General features: G+C 52.3%; 1 protein-coding gene across 7 annotated transcripts in view; it reads right to left on the reverse strand.

Annotated features, from left to right (window-relative positions):
* The window catches only part of BICRA (BRD4 interacting chromatin remodeling complex associated protein), a 99938-nt gene that overhangs the window by 26522 nt on the left and 56175 nt on the right, over window positions 1-17241 (reverse strand). For all 7 annotated transcript variants that reach the window (XM_063615751.1, XM_055240159.1, XM_055240160.2 and 4 more), the window contains 4 exons: window positions 7105-7206; window positions 3713-3758; window positions 3566-3608; window positions 1418-1483 (listed from right to left, as the gene is read on the reverse strand). In XM_063615751.1, the coding sequence (XP_063471821.1) occupies window positions 1418-1483; window positions 3566-3608; window positions 3713-3753 (150 nt within the window). In that variant the 5' untranslated portion in view covers window positions 3754-3758; window positions 7105-7206. The remainder of the gene's footprint in view (window positions 1-1417; window positions 1484-3565; window positions 3609-3712; window positions 3759-7104; window positions 7207-17241) is intronic.

The raw sequence follows: 17241 nt of genomic DNA on the forward strand, positions 1-17241 counted from the left end.
GAAAGCCCCACAAACAATACTTATGATACAGCTTTCCACCTCCACCGATACTGACCAAATAACCCATCAAAACCTGCAGCTTTCAAGATTCTCAGTAAATCCACATGGAGGGTTCACAGTAGCACCTGGCCCCTGGCAGGTGCTCGAGAAGCATCTATCATCATCACTGTCATTATTATTGTGATTCTCCATGCTGTTGTTGGTCACAGTTCCATGAGGCGGGTGCTGCTCCCTTCCTCATTTCACAGATGAGGGGACTGCCTGGGTTAACCACTGGTGAGTGGCAGGGAGTGGCAGGCAGACAGGGCTCTGGCTCAGCCTCCAACCGACTGAGGACCAGGCAGGCCACTGTGACCGCCTGAGCTCTTAACTGCCAGATGGTCACAACCTACCTGCCTCCTGGGATGCCTGTGAAAATTCACTGATGTCACGTGTGGAGAGTGTTTAGAACCTGACCAGGGATCTTAGGGTATACAAAAATGATGGTCATGGTAAGAAGTGTGATCGCAAAATAGTAACAGGATCACCACTGTTACTGGGCCTGTAAATAGACCAACGTTATATAATTACTGCATTTCCTCATCATTTATATTATGAAAGATAAGCTATTTGGAATATGATATTATAGCTGTGAGAACTAAATGAAGATGACAAGGAAGGGCCAGTCGTATAAGTGTTTGGTGAATGCGTGTTCTGATGATGAAGAGGGAAGGCGGGGAGGGTGAGGAGGGGGAAGAAGGAAGGGGAGGCAGGGAGGGGGGAGGCCAAAGGAAAGTTGGGGGAGGAAAAGGTGATGGGGGGAAAGCAGCAACAGAAGAGGGAGAAGGAGGAAGGAGGTGGCCACCATGGTGTGGACAACTGGCACTTAGTCATGGGACCGGCATAGTCAGGCACACAGCAGGTGCTCAATAAACGTCCTCTGCATTGGCCACTCTGGGCTTTGCTCAGCACCCATATTCACTGCCCAGGTGAAGACTGAAGTCTGCAGGTGAGGAGGCCCCTCCCCTGGGTCACACTCTGCCACGGCTGAGTTGGGCAGGACCCCAGGCCTGCCCCAACCCTCTGCTCTCCAGGAGTTCCCCTGTGAACCCCACAACCCACATCCGCTTCAGCTCCCCAGAACCACTCTGCATGAGCCGCCCCAGGGACCCATGGCCTCGGGAACCCTTACCTCTTCCCCGAGGGATCTGCAAGGCACAGTCAGCTTTGCCCATGTTGGCCCCCCCGCCAGGGTTCCCCAGCTCTGCTCCCTCCTGCACTGCCAGGGTGGCCCAGCCACCCTGGGTGGCCCACCCCCACCCTCCTCCTGTCAACAGCTCTCAGGAGATGAGCCCAAGCCTCCCCTCTTGGCTTCAGGGCCCTCCTCCCACTGGCGGCCCCAACAGCTCAGGCAATGATCGGGAGCCACGGCACTTACCCCAGGACCTTCATAGAAGGCACTTTGGGCCTCCCCGGGATTATCCAGGAGGTCATCACTGTCAAGCTGCAACAAGACCCACCCCACCCAAGGTCGAAGGTCAGCAGGGCAGGCCCATGCTCTGGAGCAGAAACCAATTTAGGGTCACTCAGGACAAAAAGACAAGGGTTGGGATGGGAGAGGGGTGGGGGTATGGGAAACTCTCGCCTCCGAAAAGAGGCCCCGAAGGCAGGGGCTTGGGTGCCTGCCTAAAACCCAAGGCATCCCCAGCGCTGAGTCCCCGAGCCTGGCCTGAGAAGCGATCCTGCCGTGACTGCCTTGAATTCTGGAATCCTGCCTTCACGCCTCTGCCCAAGCTGCGCCCTGCCACTGCCCCCAGTCTCTCCAGTAGCACAACCTTCGGGAGTGGTCACTCGTGGTCCAACAGCCCCTGTCGCTTCTCACTAAATACTCCTTTCCCAACACAGCCTGAGTGCCTGGCACACCTACCATCCAGGCACCTGACAAGCCATGCGGTGCCGTCTCTGGAAGGGCAGGGCATTCTCGGATGCCTAGCACCATGCTTAGCGCCCAGAACAGGCCCTGGCATCCAGGTACATGCTCAGTGAATGTATGTCCATGGCTGGGGCTTCCCTAATTTCTTGTTCCATGTGGACATCTCTCCAGAACCCCAACTTGTACATCCACCAGCACCACCTGGACTTCTGGAATCTTCCCCAAATTCCCAACCTCAGAAAATGGCACCAGAATCCACTCAGTTGCTCAAGCCAAAATCCAGGAGCCATGGTGGACACTCTCTCCCCCTCAACATCGAGTCCACCAGCAAGTCTAGTTGATGCCACCTCCCAGATAGATCCCAAATCCAGTGCCACACGCCTCCCCCACTGCCTGCACCATGGCCCAGGCTGCCATCATCCCATTGCTCATGCCTCTGCTCTACAAATTATTTGAAACCTCTCCTTTCAAGAGGTGGAGCTCAATTCCCTTCCCTCTGAGTGCCAGCCAGACGGACTGATTAGCTTCTAGTGAATACAGTGTGATGGGAGGAAGGGCATGGGACTTTGGAGACTGGGTCATTAAGGGCGCTGTGGGTTCCTCCTGTGTTCCCTCTCGGATCACTCGTTCTGGGGGAAGCCAGCTGCCATGCTGCGAAGACACTCAAGCAGCACTATGGAGAGGCCCCTGTGGTGAGGAACTGAGGCCTCCTGCCAACAGCCACAGGAATGAGTCCTGGTGGAAGCACATCTGCCAGCCCCAATCAAGCCTTTGGATGACTGCAGCCCCAGCCCACAGCTTGACTGCAACCTCATGAGAGTCCCTGAGCCTGAACCACCCAGCTAAGCTGCTCCCAGATTCCTGACCCTCAGACACTGCAAGAGCTCTAACAATTGTTGAAGGCACTGCATGCTGGGATAATCTGTTACACAGCCATAGATACTCATACAGCTGCTCAGAGCTCAATAGACTTCTACTTTTCCCCATTTTGTTCAGTTCTCTGGGAAGCAAATCAAATATGGCATTCTCCTATTTAAGAGCCCATCAGAGCTGCCTGTCACATTCAGAATAAAAATAACAACTCCTCTAACGGGCTTCCAGGCCTATGTAACCTGGTGACTTTTACCTACTACAGTCTCACCTCCTACTAGTTTCCCCTTCAGTTTGGCCCCATCAGCCTCCTTCCTGTTCCTCAACCATGCCAAGCTCTCTCCCACCTTTGAACTTGCTCTTCCCCCTGCCAGGAGCACCAGGCCTAGCCACCTCCCTGTGATCCTTCAGGTCTCACCTTCAATGTTACCTCCCTCGTGTGACCCTTTCTGATCACACTATCTAAAGGACCCCTGGGACCCATTTATTTTCTTTTAAACCTCTTTCATTGTGCAAATGACACTATTATTTTTTATCATACTCTACATGGTACTTTTCACCATTACCTTTATTAGTGACTTCTTTGTTTACCAAGGAGGTGTCCATGGCAGGAGGACAGGGATTTACCATGAGTGTTGCTTATGGCCGTTAACTCCAGTGCCTGGCGTTAGAAGCCACAAGGCAGATGGCTACCTCATCAGGGGGACACGTCTCTCCCTGTCCCTCACTCCCAATTATACAACCCCCCACGCAGGGAATGCCTCTCCCTGCGCCTATGCTTACCTTCTCGGATCCATGCAAGAAGTCATTGAGGGCCTGTGGGTCACTGGAAGAGAAGAGGAAGAGACACTGAGGAGGTAAGGAGCTGGGGAGGGGAGGGAGGGGAGGGGGTTGAGACAGAGGGCAGGGGGTGGGGAGCCTGTTACTCACCAAATCACGTCTAGTAAGCATCTCCCATCCTCATCATCCATCGCCACTGGATGGGGTGGGGTCAGGAAGAGGGCGAGGGAGACAAGGTTAGATTTTGGCAGCTTGCCTGGCCCCCTCCCTTCAGGGAGCCCCCTGGAGGGGGTCAGAGTTTCTGTTCCCTTGAGGCATGGGGATAGCTGGGGACAAGGAATACCTCCCAGGTGCCCTCCCAGCCAGAAACTCCTGATCAGGGACAGGGTCCTTTTCCCCCACTCCAACTCTCCCAGCACCTGGTGATGATGATATCAACTGAGACTAAGTGAGTCCTGACTATGCCTCACACACACTAAGCTAATCCTCAGGATATCCCAGGAGGGGCCCCACAGCCCGTACCTTGCAGATGAGAACTGCAGGCACCAGGAGGGTCATCCTCCGTCTCCCAGCAAGCAGGCAGCAGAGCCAGGCCTGGAACCTAGGAAGCCTGGCTCCTGAGCCCTGCTCTTCACCACCCTGCTGTCCTGCCTCCCCAGACATGGGGCGTGTGGTGGGGGTCTGTCCTACATATAAATGGGTGAAGGAGTGAGGAAGCCAGTGTAGACAAGAAGGGCTTTGTGGCTCAAGGCTCTGGGTGACCCTTGAAGATGTCTGCAGTGTGTTCCCGAGGAAGGGGAGGGTGGTGGGGAAATTGAGGCAGAAGTAAGGGAGAGGGGCTCATGAGGAGGGGTGCTCTGAGTCAGAGAAGCCACCAGGGCAAGGCTGAGCCCTATGGTCTGAATGATGAGGATGATGATGGCTAACATTTGTCGAGTGCTCGCTAGTTGCCAGGCACTGTCTGAGCACTTCAGCAATGTTAGCTTTTTCCACCCCCATAGGGAAGGGATCGTTAGTCCCATCTGACACCAGGGGAAGCAGGTGTTCTCTGTATTTATTTACCCATCCACCCTCCCATCCATCTAGTCTTCCCTCCCTTCAAACACCCCTCCAAATATTCCTCCAACCCTCCAAAACATCCCTCCCTTCCCTGCCTCCATCCATCCATCCATCCACTTCTTTATCTTTCCAAACATCCCTCCAAACATCCAACCAGCCCTCAGAAACATTTAACTAGCCAACCCTCCCTCCAAAGCTTCCTCCTTCCTCCCTCCAGCCATCAGTCTCTTCCTCCCTCCATCCTTCCATCCGTCTACCTACCCATCCCTCCATCCTTCCATCCATCTATCTACCCATCCTCCATCTTTCCATCCACCTACCTACCCATCCCTCCATCCTTCCACCCATCTATCTACCCATCCTCCATCCTTCCATCCATCTACCTACCCATCCTTCATCCATCCATCTACTTACCCATCCCTCCATCCTTCCATCTACCCACCCATCCCTCCATCCTTCCACCCATCTATCTACCCATCCTCCATCCTTCCATCCATCTACCTACCCATCCTCCATCCTTCCATCCACCTACCCATCCCTCCATCCATCCATCTACCCATCCCTCCATCCTTCCATCCATCTACCCACCCATCCCTCCATCCTTCCATACATCTACCTACCAATCCCTCCATCTTCCCACCCATCTACCCACCCATCCCTCCATCCTTCCACCCATCTATTTACCCATCCCTCCATCCATCTACCTACCCATCCCTCCATCCTTCCACCTACCTACCCATCCCTCCATCCTTCCATCCATCCACCTACCCATCCCTCCATCCTTCCATCCATCTACCTACCCATCCCTCCCATCCTTCCATCCATCTACTCATCCCTCCATCCTTCCATCCATCTAGCTACCCATCCCTCCATCCTTCCATCTACTTACCCATCCCTCCATCCTTCCATCCATCTACCTACCCATCCCTCCATCCTTCTACCCATTTACCCACCCATCCCTCCATCCTTCTACCCATCTACCTACCCATCCCTCCATCCATCTACTTACCCATCCCTCTATCCTTCCATCCATCTACCTGCCAATACCTCCATCCTTCCATCCATCTACCTACCCATCCCTCTATCCTTCCAAGCTTCCATCCAAACACCCCTCCTTCCCTTCTGCCAAATACGCACACAGACCCATCCTTCCAGCCACTCATCCCTTCATTACTTCCTGCACCCTCTGCCCCCCTCTCCTCCCAATGATACACACAATACACAATGGAAAAGAAGACCTGATCCCTGAATGGTGGGAATTTACAACTCAGAACCGTGGAGTTCCCTTAGCCTCTTTTTTCATTGGAGTAGGGGGTCCCAAACCTCGCTGACGACGTGACAACTGCCACGGGTCACCATTCCCACCCAAAAACCCCACATATAAAATCTTACATGCACCCTCGGCTGGTTCACAGCCCCTCACCCTGACAGCATACTCTGAACACCTGTAACAGGGGCCTCCTCAGTGCCACCCTCAAGTCCTCCATCCCCAGTGCTCAGTGACATAATGAAGAGCCCTGGCCAGGGACCTCCCACAGTGGGATGGGGTGTATTTGCTGAATCATGTTGTGAAAAATCTGATGACACATGCATGTTTCATGCCAAAACATGCATGTGGGTAAGAAATGTGACACATACTTTTCCAGGGTTCATGGATCCCCCTCCCTGCAGCACAGACAGCGACACATGCATCTCCAGAGCCCCATACGCCAATTACTCTCCCTCTCAGGGGCTGGCTGTGGGGACTGTCCCCAGGGAGGCGCCTCCCGGGCTCTTGCTGCCTTAGGAAGTGGTGAGGACGTACTCTCACCACCTGCTCCATATCCCAGCCCCACCAGGCTTCCTCCCCCTGTGTCACCAGGTCCATGACCTATGAGCCCCTTCCCTCCCCAATCTGCTCACAGAAGGCATGCAAAGGCACGGTCTGCAAAGAATCTGGAGACAAGGCCGGGCGCGGTGGCTCACGCTTGTAATCCCAGCACTTTGGGAGGCCGAGGCGGGCGGATCACGAGGTCAGGAGATCGAGACCACAGTGAAACCCCGTCTCTACTAAAAATACAAAAAATTAGCCGGGCGTGGTGGCGGGCGCCTGTAGTCCCAGCTACTCGGAGAGGCTGAGGCAGGAGAATGGCATGAACCCGGGAGGCGGAGTTTGCAGTGAGCCGAGATTGTGCCACTGCACTCCAGCCTGGGTGACAGAGCAAGACTCCGTCTCAAAAAAAAAAAAAAAAAAAAAAGAATCTGGAGACAAGGGGAAAGGGGCAGAGAGAAAGATTTTGCCTGCAGCTAATGCAGAGGCAGGATGATGGCCCAGATGACCCAGGGGGCCCAGGTGGAAAGAAGAAAGAGCCGGAGATATTGCTTAGCCAGGCTCTTCCAGGAAGGAATGCTCCTTCCTCATCCAGGGGCCAAGGTGGCGCTGGGGAGGTGGAATGAGGGACTGTTGCCCCTCCAGGAATGAACAGGGATGCTTCGCTGGTTACCTGCGCTACAAACGAATCATGAAGGGAAGGAGGGGCGTGTCCACTCCAGGTCTACGCAGGGCCCCCAGCTGGGGACTTGGAAAGGGTCCTCTTGGGGGCCAGCTGTGGAGAAAATGAGAGACAGTGAGTGAGAAAGTCAGCGAAAAGGAAAAAGACATGGTTAGAGACGGACAGAGCTATGGGACGTAGGTGGGAGAGGGATGGACAAAGGAGGGGGATGGAAGAGAGACGGGAGGCTGAAAAGGCAACATTCAAGGGAAGTTTAAAAAATTTAGAATCACACAAAATGGCTGGCGCGGTGGCTCACGCCTGTCAATCCAGCACTTTGGGAGGCTGAGGTAGGAGGATCACTGGAGCCCAGGAGTTCAAGACCAGCGTGGCTAGACAACACAGGGAGATCTTGTCTCTACTAAAAGGAAGTTTTTTGGCTGGGCATGGTTGCTTGCCTGTAGTTCCAGTTACTTGAGAGGCTGAGGCAGGAGGATCGCTTGAGCCCAGGAGGTCAAGGATGCTGTGAGCTAGGATAGTGGCATCACACTCCAGCCTGGGCGACAGTGAGACCCTGTCTCAAAAATAAAAAAATTTGGCCGGGCACGGTGGCTCACCCCTGTAATCCCAGCACTTTGGGAGGCCGAGACAGGTGGATCACGAGGTCAGGAGTTCGAGACCATCCTGGCTAACACGGTGAAACCCCGTCTCTACTAAAAATACAAAAAATTAGCTGGGCGTGGTGGCAGGCGCCTGTAGTCCCAGCTACTCGGGAGGCTGAGGCAGGAGAATAGCATGAACCCGGGAGGCAGAGCTTGCAGTGAGCCGAGATTGTGCTACTGCACTCCAGCCTGGGCGACAGAGTGAGACTCCAACTCAAAAATAAAAAACAAAAATAAAAATAATTTAAATAGAACAAAACCACACTATACATACTATTATCCCATATATATACTACATATATGTAGCACATACACTATAGCATGTAACATTATACTATGTCATTTACTGGCACTTCAGCCTAACAAAATACAGCCATTTCTTGCTATTTGCAGCAGTGAGGTTCTAGAAAGTCACTATGAACAATGAGCCACTGCTCCTGGGGAAAATACAAGGCTAGGTTCTTGCCAGGTTCTGGCCACAGTATTTTCGCCCATCAATCGATACATATAGGATGATGGCCCAGATGACCCAGGGGGCCCAGGTGGGGGCCCTATATTGTTGATTCATTCACATTCAATTCATGGCCAACAGGACTATAACTCCCACCTGAAGGAAGCTTCTCTAACACAGGTATTTTCTCCAGAAGGCACATCACAGCCTCACTGCCCTTAGGAACACTAGATTTCTGCACCCTGCTTGTAGCCATTTTCTTTTATTTACTTATTTATTTATTTGTGAGTCTTGCTCTGTCACCCAGACTGGAGTGCAGTCATGCGATCTCGGCTCACTGCAACCTCCGTCTCCCAGGTTCAAGCGATTCTCCTGCCTCAGCCTCCCGAGTAGCTGGGATACAGGCACCTGCCACTGTACCCAGCTAAGTAGAGATAAGTTTTCACCATATTGGCCAGGCTGGTCTCAAATTCCTGACTTCAAGTGATCCACCTGCCTCGGCCTCCCAAAGTGTTGGGATTATAGGAGTGAGCCACTGCGCCTGGACTAGGAGCCATTTTAAACAGAGAAATCACCAATAAGAAGCACAAAGACAGCCAGGCGCGGTGGCTCATGCCTGTATCCTGGCACTTTGGGATGCTGAGGCAGGCAAATCACTTGAGGCCAGGAGTCCGAAACCAGCCTGGCCAACATGGCAAAACCCTTTAGTCTCTACTAAAAATAGAAAAAATTAGCCAGGCCTGGTGGCGGGTACCTGTAGTCGTGCCTACTCAGGAGGCTGAGGCACGAAAATCACTTGAACACAGGAGACGGAGCTTGCAGTGAGCTGAGATCGCGCCACTTGCGCTCCAGCCTTGGTGACAGAGCTAGACTCCATCTCAAAAAAAAAAAAAAAAAAGACTCACAAAGATGCGAAAGATGTGAAAAATGTGGCACTAAATAAATTGCAAAAAGGACACTGCTTTGCAATCTGAGCTGAAACAAAACATCAGAGTGCTGCTGGGCCCCACCTCAGCTGGGAACCTGCATGTCAGGCAGCTCAATTTTTTTGGCCACTCTACCCACTTCTGCAAATGATCAGCACCGTTTTGGGGTTACCAATGTTCGCAAGTAGGTGAATTCGCAAATACGGGGTCTGTATTTGTCAATGACAAACCATGCTGACTGCAGGCCCGCTCTGTGCTGGGTGCTGGTTTAGGTACCCCACATGTACAACTCATTTGCCTTCCCTAAATCCCGAAAGGCAGGTGCTTCTGTGATCCCTACTCAGTAGATGAGGAAATAGGCTCAGAGAGGTTACTCATCTGGCCAAAATCCTATAGCTGGTAAGAGGTCAGGCTGGGAATTTTTTTTTTTTTTTTTTGCTCTTGTTGCCCAGACTGGAGTGCAATGACGTGATCTCGGTTCACTGCAACCTCCGCTTCCCGGGTTCAAACGATTCTCCTACCTCAGCCTCCAGAGTAGCTGGGATTACAGGCATGCACCACCACACCCAGCTAATTTTTTATATTTTTAGTAAAGACAGAGTTTCACTATGTCAGCCAGGCTGGTCCGAACTCCTGACCTCAGGTGATCCGCCCCCTCCCTTGGCCTCCCAAAGTGCTGGGATTACAGGTGTGAGCCACCGCACCCCACCCAGGCTGGGATTTCAGCCCAGGCAGGCTCACTGCAGAGGCCTCGCCCTTAACCACTACAGGCCACCCTCTCCTGCTACTTCTCTCGTAGGATCTGAAACAAATACAGCAGAATGTTCATGCACTATCATGGGGCTGGGTGACGGGGGTGTGCGTCTCTGTTATCATTTTATGAATGCCTGGGATGCTTCAGATTGGAAAAGGAGATAAAGGGACTGGCATGGAAGAAGGAGGAAGGAACAGGAGTGGCGAGTGGCTTTCTCTCTTCCTCTCAGGTCCCGATCCCAGAAAGATCCAGAAAGCAGATGTTGCAAGACCCTGGAACACAGGATTCTTTTCCTCTGGAATGCGGGTGCCCTGTTCCTGGCCTGGAGGTGCGCACGAGCTCCCAAGATGAAGGGTTCACGTCTGTTCATGCCTCCTCCCTGGCTCTGGTAGGTGTGGCCCAAGCTCTGTGCACGACCTACCTACCAGCAGAATTAGAGACAGGAGGGGGTGCAGCTCCCGTGAGGCTTCCGCAAACCAGTCCAGAGGGTGAATTTCGAAGTGGAAGCTGCAGAGCTCTCTCTGAGGATTTTGTATTCATGTGCTTTCATTCCAATGACAACATTAAAGACATTAACGGGGCCGGGTGCTGTGGCTCACGCCTGTTCATCCCAGCACTTTGGGAGGCCAAGGCGGCCAGATCACAAGGTCAGGAGATCGAGACCATCATGGGAATGGTGAAACCGCGTCTCTACTAAAAATACAAAAAATTAGCCAGGCGTGGTGTTGGGCGCCTGTAGTCCCAGCTACTCGGGAGGCTGAGGCAGGAGAATGGCGTGAACCCGGGAGGCGGAGGTTGCAGTGAGCCGAGATCGCGCGACTGCACTCCAGCCTGGGCGACAGAGCGAGACTCCATCTCAAAAAAAAAAAAAAAGACATGAACGGGAACTTCCTGGGGAGAGGGAAACGTTCCACGTTGTGACCAAGGTGTGGTTATGTGAGTGTTCAGAATTTAACAGCTCGGATTTGTGTGTTTCAACACAGGAAAACTTTACTTCAAAGAACGAAAAAGGAGGGAGGCGTGGGTAGTTCACACCTGTAATCCCAGCTGAGGCAGGGAAGCAGGAGGATGGCTTAAACTCAAGAGTTGGAGAACCAGCCTGGGCAACACAGCAAGACCTCATCTCTACAAAAAATTTTAAAATTAGCCAGGGGGTGCTGGTGGGCACCTGTGGTCCAATCTACTCAGGAGGCTGAGGTGGGAGAATCGCTTGAGCTAGAGAGGCTGAGGCTGCAGTGAACCAAGATTGCACCACCACACTCCAGCCTGGGCGACAGAGTGAGACTCCATTTCAAAAAGAAAAGAAGTCTGGGCATGGTGGCTCACACCTGTAATGCCAGCACTTTGGGAGGCCAGGGTGGGCGGGTCAACTGAGGTCAGGAGTTCAAGACCAGCCTGGTCAACATGGTGAAACCTTGTCTCTACTAAAATACAAAACAGCTGGGTGTGGTGGCACACGCCTGTAATCCCAGTTACTTGGCAGGCTGAGGCAGGAGAATTGCTTGAACCCAGGAGGCAGAGGCTGCAGTGAGCTGAGATTGCACCACTGCACTCCAGCCTGGATGACAGAGCTTAAAAAAAGAAAAAAAAAGAAATTGGGCAAGGGGCTGGGGTTGCTGCCTGGGCATGCTCACAGCAGGAATCAAGTGCACCTTGACTGATTCTGAGGCTCCCATCCCTGGGCTGCCACTTCCCGTTCCCAGCCGTGTACCCTAAGACAAGTTACTTATCCCCTCTGTGCCTCAGTTTGGGGAGGATAACACTGCATCCTCCACGGGACTGTTACATAGGAACACCTTTAATCCATGTCCTAAAGTACTCTGTAAGCAGTGTGTACGCTAGTCGTGATCATTTTAATTGCCCCTGTTGATGCTATCTAGTGGGGCGACTCCCAGAGCTTTCGGGCCACAGCCCAGTGAGGCTGGACAGAAGTCCCTGGCCCCACTTTGGTGCTGTTTGCCGCACGTGGCCTATGTGTGTATCTGAAAGGGTTAACAGATCTCCTGCTTTAGCCAGGTACCAGGGTTCTTTGAATCCTTCCAAACACCCTGGTATTACCCCCATTTTCCAGATGAGATAAAAGCAGTGGAAAAGAGCTGTTTTGGGGGTGCTGTGGCACCTGCACTGTGTGCACCCTCAACAGGCCAGCTAGGTGTCTTGCTGCTCTCAACCCAGCAGGCAGAGGAAGCCTTTCGAGACCCACATGAAGATTTAAAAAAAAAAACAAAACAACCAGCCAGACATGGTGCTGCACACCGGTAATCCCAGCTACTCAGGAGACTCAGGCACGAGAATTGCTGGAACCCAGGAGTTTGAGGCTGCAGTGAGCTGTGATCGTGCCACTGCACTCCAGCCTGGGCAAGACAGCGAGACCCCATCTCAAAAAAAACAAAACCAAAACTTTAACATCAAATATCATACATCCATCTGATGGTTTGGTTGTTTACTGTCTGCCTCCTCTATGAAAATGTCCCCCAGGACAGGAACCTTTGCTTGTTTTGTCCCCTGCAAGATCCCTGGGGCTGGCACAGTATGTGGCATACAGTAGGAGCTCAATAAATATCTGTGGGATGAATGAATGAATTTGCAGAGGAAATTAAACAAATCCTTTCATTCGTTCAAGAGGCAACCTGCTGAAATGTACATTTAGTAGGCACCTACTGTGTGTCTGGTGGGGGGTGCTGAGGACAGCAAAAGGGCAGAAGCAGATCCCATCCCTGGCTTGGGGAGCACAGCCGGTGGTTCTCAGCCAGGGAGGGTGCTGGAGACCCCTCCCCTACCCCCCACACTCAGAAACTTTTGAAACAGTGACTGAGGTTGCGGGGTGGGGGTCAGAAACTAGTATGCAGGGTTGCGGACCCAAAGTTGTCACCAGCACCCCGGAGATAAGCCCTGGGGTGGCACACTGGCTTTTTAACCATCCGTCCACTGCCCCCCACCCAGTGGGCCTGCTCCTATGGAAAGATTCTCCTTCCATGAGACGCAGTGGGCGCAGTGTCTGTTCAGAGCAGAAGCTTCGAGAGCCATCACATAGTTCCCTGAGTTCCAGAACAGAGCGGACATGTGGACAGAGCTACAGCCAACCCACCACGGGGATACACATCAGCGAGAAGCTAGCCTCTGCCACCACGAACCACTGCGACCCGGGCTCACTTATCACTTTGGCATCACACAGCTGAAGCTGCCTGGCACACCCCGAAGAGCCCGCATTGCCTGAGTGCTTCCGGGTACCAGCCCCTGTGCTTATTCCATATCCACCGATCCTTCCCCATTCCCATGGAAGCACTGCTGACGCACATCTTACAGGAAAAGGAGACTCGGAGGTGTCAGGACACTTGCCCCAGATCGCACCATGGGACCAGAATTTGAACTCAGACCCTGTGATTCTGAAGACCTCACTCTTCACCACCACACTATAAAAAGCAGGAAAGGCCGGGCCTGAAAACCACAACCAGCTCCAGAGAACAGCCATGACGCAACAATGACACAGTGTCCTTCCAGAAAATTGTGTGAATTCCTCCTCCACTTGTAATGCAATCGGAGTTTTGCGCTGTCATCAGGAGCTGTGTAGAAGCCAGGCTGCTAGCAGGATACGGAATTAAAAGGGCCAGCTAAGCTCCACAAACAGGCGAATTTTAATTTCCCAATATAAATTGAAGTAACCTCAGGTTGCCTGCCAGTAATACAAAGTCTCCAGAACGATATCATTTGCCGATAGGAAGTGCAGATGATGTGGCAAAGTCTATCTGTTGCTTTTCAAAACACCATTTCCCCACCTCTCCTCCTCTTCTGCTCACAGAAGCCTGACTCTGTGCAGGGTAACACTTGCCAACGCTAAGATGTAAACAAAGACTGTTCTAGGCCAGTCTTTCTCAAACTATGGGTCACGCCTTTGAAGGTTGTGAAATCAAATTAGCAGGTTGTGACCAGGAACTGCTTTAAATAATTAAAATGCATGGAATGGAATGGAATGGAATGGAATAGAATGGAAGACATTAACGTGTATCGTACATGGTAAGAGTGAGTGTTTGAGAAACTGGTTTCAATAATGTGTGTGTGTGTGTGTGTGTGTACTGCGACACACAGAAACATATTTTGGACTCTGAGTTGTGGTCAAAATAGCCTTAAAATAATTGAACTAAGCCAGAGGCATTCCTATCTCCTTTATCAGACACTCACTTTCCCAGCCTTTCTTGCAGTTAGAGTAACCACAGTTCTGCAAATAGTAAAAACCGAAGTGTACAGACAGGTTCTGCTCAGTGAGACTTTCAGGGAAAGTTTTTCTTCCAGAATACAAAGACAGAGTTTCTCCAGAAAGACAGTCTTTTGCTCCTGCTTCCAGTTTTGAATACAGTTGAGATGACTAGAGCTGTAGCAGCCATTTTGCAACCATGAGACAGCAAATCTGAGGCTGAAAAGCCCACCAGCAGAGGATGGTTGATGGGAGCTGACAAAAAGACCATGTTCTTTTTTTTCTATTGAGACGGAGTCTCGCTCTGTCGCCCAGGCTGGAGTGCAGTGGCGCAATCTTAGCTCACTGCAACCTCTGCCTTCCAGGTTCAAGTGACTCTCCTGCCTCAGCCTCCTGAGTAGCTGGGATTAGAGGCGTGCACCACCACACCCAGCTAATTTTTGTATTTTTAGTAGAGACGAGGTTCACCTCGTTAGCCAGGCTGGTCTTGAACTCCTGACCTCTAGTGATCCGCCTGCCTCAGCCTCCCAAAGTACTGGGATTTCAGGCGTGAGCCACCGCACCAGCCTGACTGTATTCTTAATAACTCTTCATGGGCTGCCCGCCTCCAAACTTGTTAATCCTTATGGTTTAAGCCACTATGTGGTTTCCCATTATTTGCACACAAATACAACCTGACACAAAAAGAGCTTCCATTTCTGGATTATCTTTGCAACCCATGGCAAGGCCTCTCACATGGGTCAAGGGCTGTTCTTTGTGGGTCACTGATTAAGAAGAGAGGTCAAACAAAATGGGAGAGGGCTGGTGGAAAGGGGATCTGAAACAAAGGCCACTGTGGTTGATTGCAAAGTGGCCAGAAATTCTCCTCCCTCGTCCCACACTCTTTGCAGCTCCTCCTATTAAGAAGTGGGGTCTATGACTTCGGCCCTTGACCCTGGGCTGGCTTCTTGACTTGCTTTGGCCAACAGAATGTGGTGAAAGTGATGGTATGTGATTCTTTTTTTGAGATGGAGTCTTGCTCTGTCGCTCAGGCTGGAGTGCTGTGGCACAATCTCGGCTCACTGCAACCTCCACCTCCTGGGTTCAAGTGATTCTCCTGCCTCAGCCTCCTGAGTAGCTGGGATTACAGGTGCCCGCCACCACGCCCGGCCAATTTTTGTATTTTTAGTAGAGACGGGGTATCACCATGTTGGTCAGGCTGGTCTTGAACTCCTGACCTCGTGATCTGCCCACCTCGGCCTCCCAAAGTGCTGGGATTGCAGGCATAAGCCAAGGCGCCTAGCCGATGATGTGTGATTCTGAGCCTGGCACACTTCCACTCTTTGCCCAGCTGCCAGGTGAAGAAGCCCAGGCTGGCCTGCAAGAGGATGAGAGCCACGTGCCCATCACCCCATCACCCCAGCTAACAGCCAGCCAAGCCCTAGACGCAGAGTCACCAGCTGCCCAACAGCTGACTACAGACACCCAGCCCAGGCCAGAAGCACCTAACGACGCCCAGTCCAAATTCTAACCGTTGGGATCATGGTTTTCCTTTTTCTGTTTATTATTGTTTTGATTTTCTGAGACAGGGTCTCGCTCTGTTGCCCAGGATGGACTGCAGTGGTGTGATCACAACTCACTGCAGCCTTGACTTCCTGGGCTCCAGGGATCCTTCCACCTTAGCTTCCTGAAGAGCTGGGACTATAGGCGCACACCACCACACCTGGTTAATTCTTTGTAGAGACGGGGTCCCACTATGTTGCCCAGGCAGGTCTCAAATGCCTGGGCTCAAGCGATCCTCCTATCTTGACCTCCCAAAGTGCTCAGATTACAGACATGAGCCACTGTGCCCGGCCAGGGCTGTGTGTTATGTAGTGACAGCTCACTGATACAGTTCTCTCTGGGGACTAGGAACCAAGTTGGACCCTACACCTGACTCATCCAAGTTTTATCCATTCCACCTCCCAAATCTCTCCAGTCAGTGCCCTCCTGTCCATGACCACTATTCTGGCCCAAATGTAGTAAATGTATTTCTCTCATCACCCAGCCTGGGTTCACATTTGGCTTATTCACATCTGGCTGCTCCTGCCATTAAAATACTCAAAAGCTGCCCTACCGATTGGTAAATAAATGCTGCCCAAGCAGCCTCGGCTCCTCCTATATGCCTGCCCCGCGCTGGACACCGAGATGCCATGTGTAAACGACCATAGAAAGCCCTCCTCCCCGGCCCAGCTCCCTCTGGCCTCTGCTCCTCCCCATGAAACCCCTTCCTCACTGGCCACCGGCTGGATCTGCCCCAACTACGAGTCCAACCTCTGCCTGGGCCACGTGGATATGAGCCCTGGTGTTTGGGAGTCTGGGCATTTGACTGGGTCAGGTTCTGTCCCATGAGCCCTTGGCTACGGCCACCTCCGACTTCATCATCTTCGTTACTCCAGCCAAGGTTGCTGAATGCTTACTAAGTGCTTCGTCTTTTTTTTTTTTTTTTTTTTTTTTTCTTTTTTTTTTTGTGAGACGGAGTCTTTGTCCCCCAGGCTGGAGTGCAGTGGCGCGATCTCGGCTCACTGCAAGCTCCGCCTCCCGGGTTCACGCCATTCTCCTGCCTCAGCCTCCCGAGTAGCTGGGACTACAGGCGCCCGCCAACACGCCTGGCTAATTTTTTTTTTGTATTTTTAGTAGAGACGGGGTTTCACCGTGTTACCCAGGATGGTCTCGATCTCCTGACCTCGTGATCCGCCCGCCTTGGCCTCCCAAAGTGCTGGGATTACAGGCTTGAGCCACCGCGCCCGGCCTTTTTTTTTTTTTTTTGAGACGGAGTCTCGCTCAGTCCCCCAGGCTGGAGTGCAGTGGCGCGATCTCGGCTCACTGCAAGCTCCGCCTCCCGGATTCACGCCATTCTCCAGCCTCAGCCTCCCGAGTAGCTGGGACTACAGGCGCCACAACCACGCCCAGCTAATTTTTTGTTTTTGTATTTTTAGTAGAGACGGGGTTTCACTGTGTTAGCCAGGATAGTCTCAATCTCTTGACCTCGTGATCTGCCCGCCTCGGCCTCCCAAAGTGCTGGGATTAGAGGTGTGAGCCACTATGCCCGGCAAAGTGCTTCATCTTACCTCATTTCATCCTCACAGCAACCCTATAAGGCAGATGTCATTATCCTCATGCCCATTACACAGATGAGGAGACTG

Source organism: Symphalangus syndactylus, chromosome 13, assembly GCF_028878055.3.
Source record: "Symphalangus syndactylus isolate Jambi chromosome 13, NHGRI_mSymSyn1-v2.1_pri, whole genome shotgun sequence".
NCBI lineage: Eukaryota > Metazoa > Chordata > Mammalia > Primates > Hylobatidae > Symphalangus > Symphalangus syndactylus.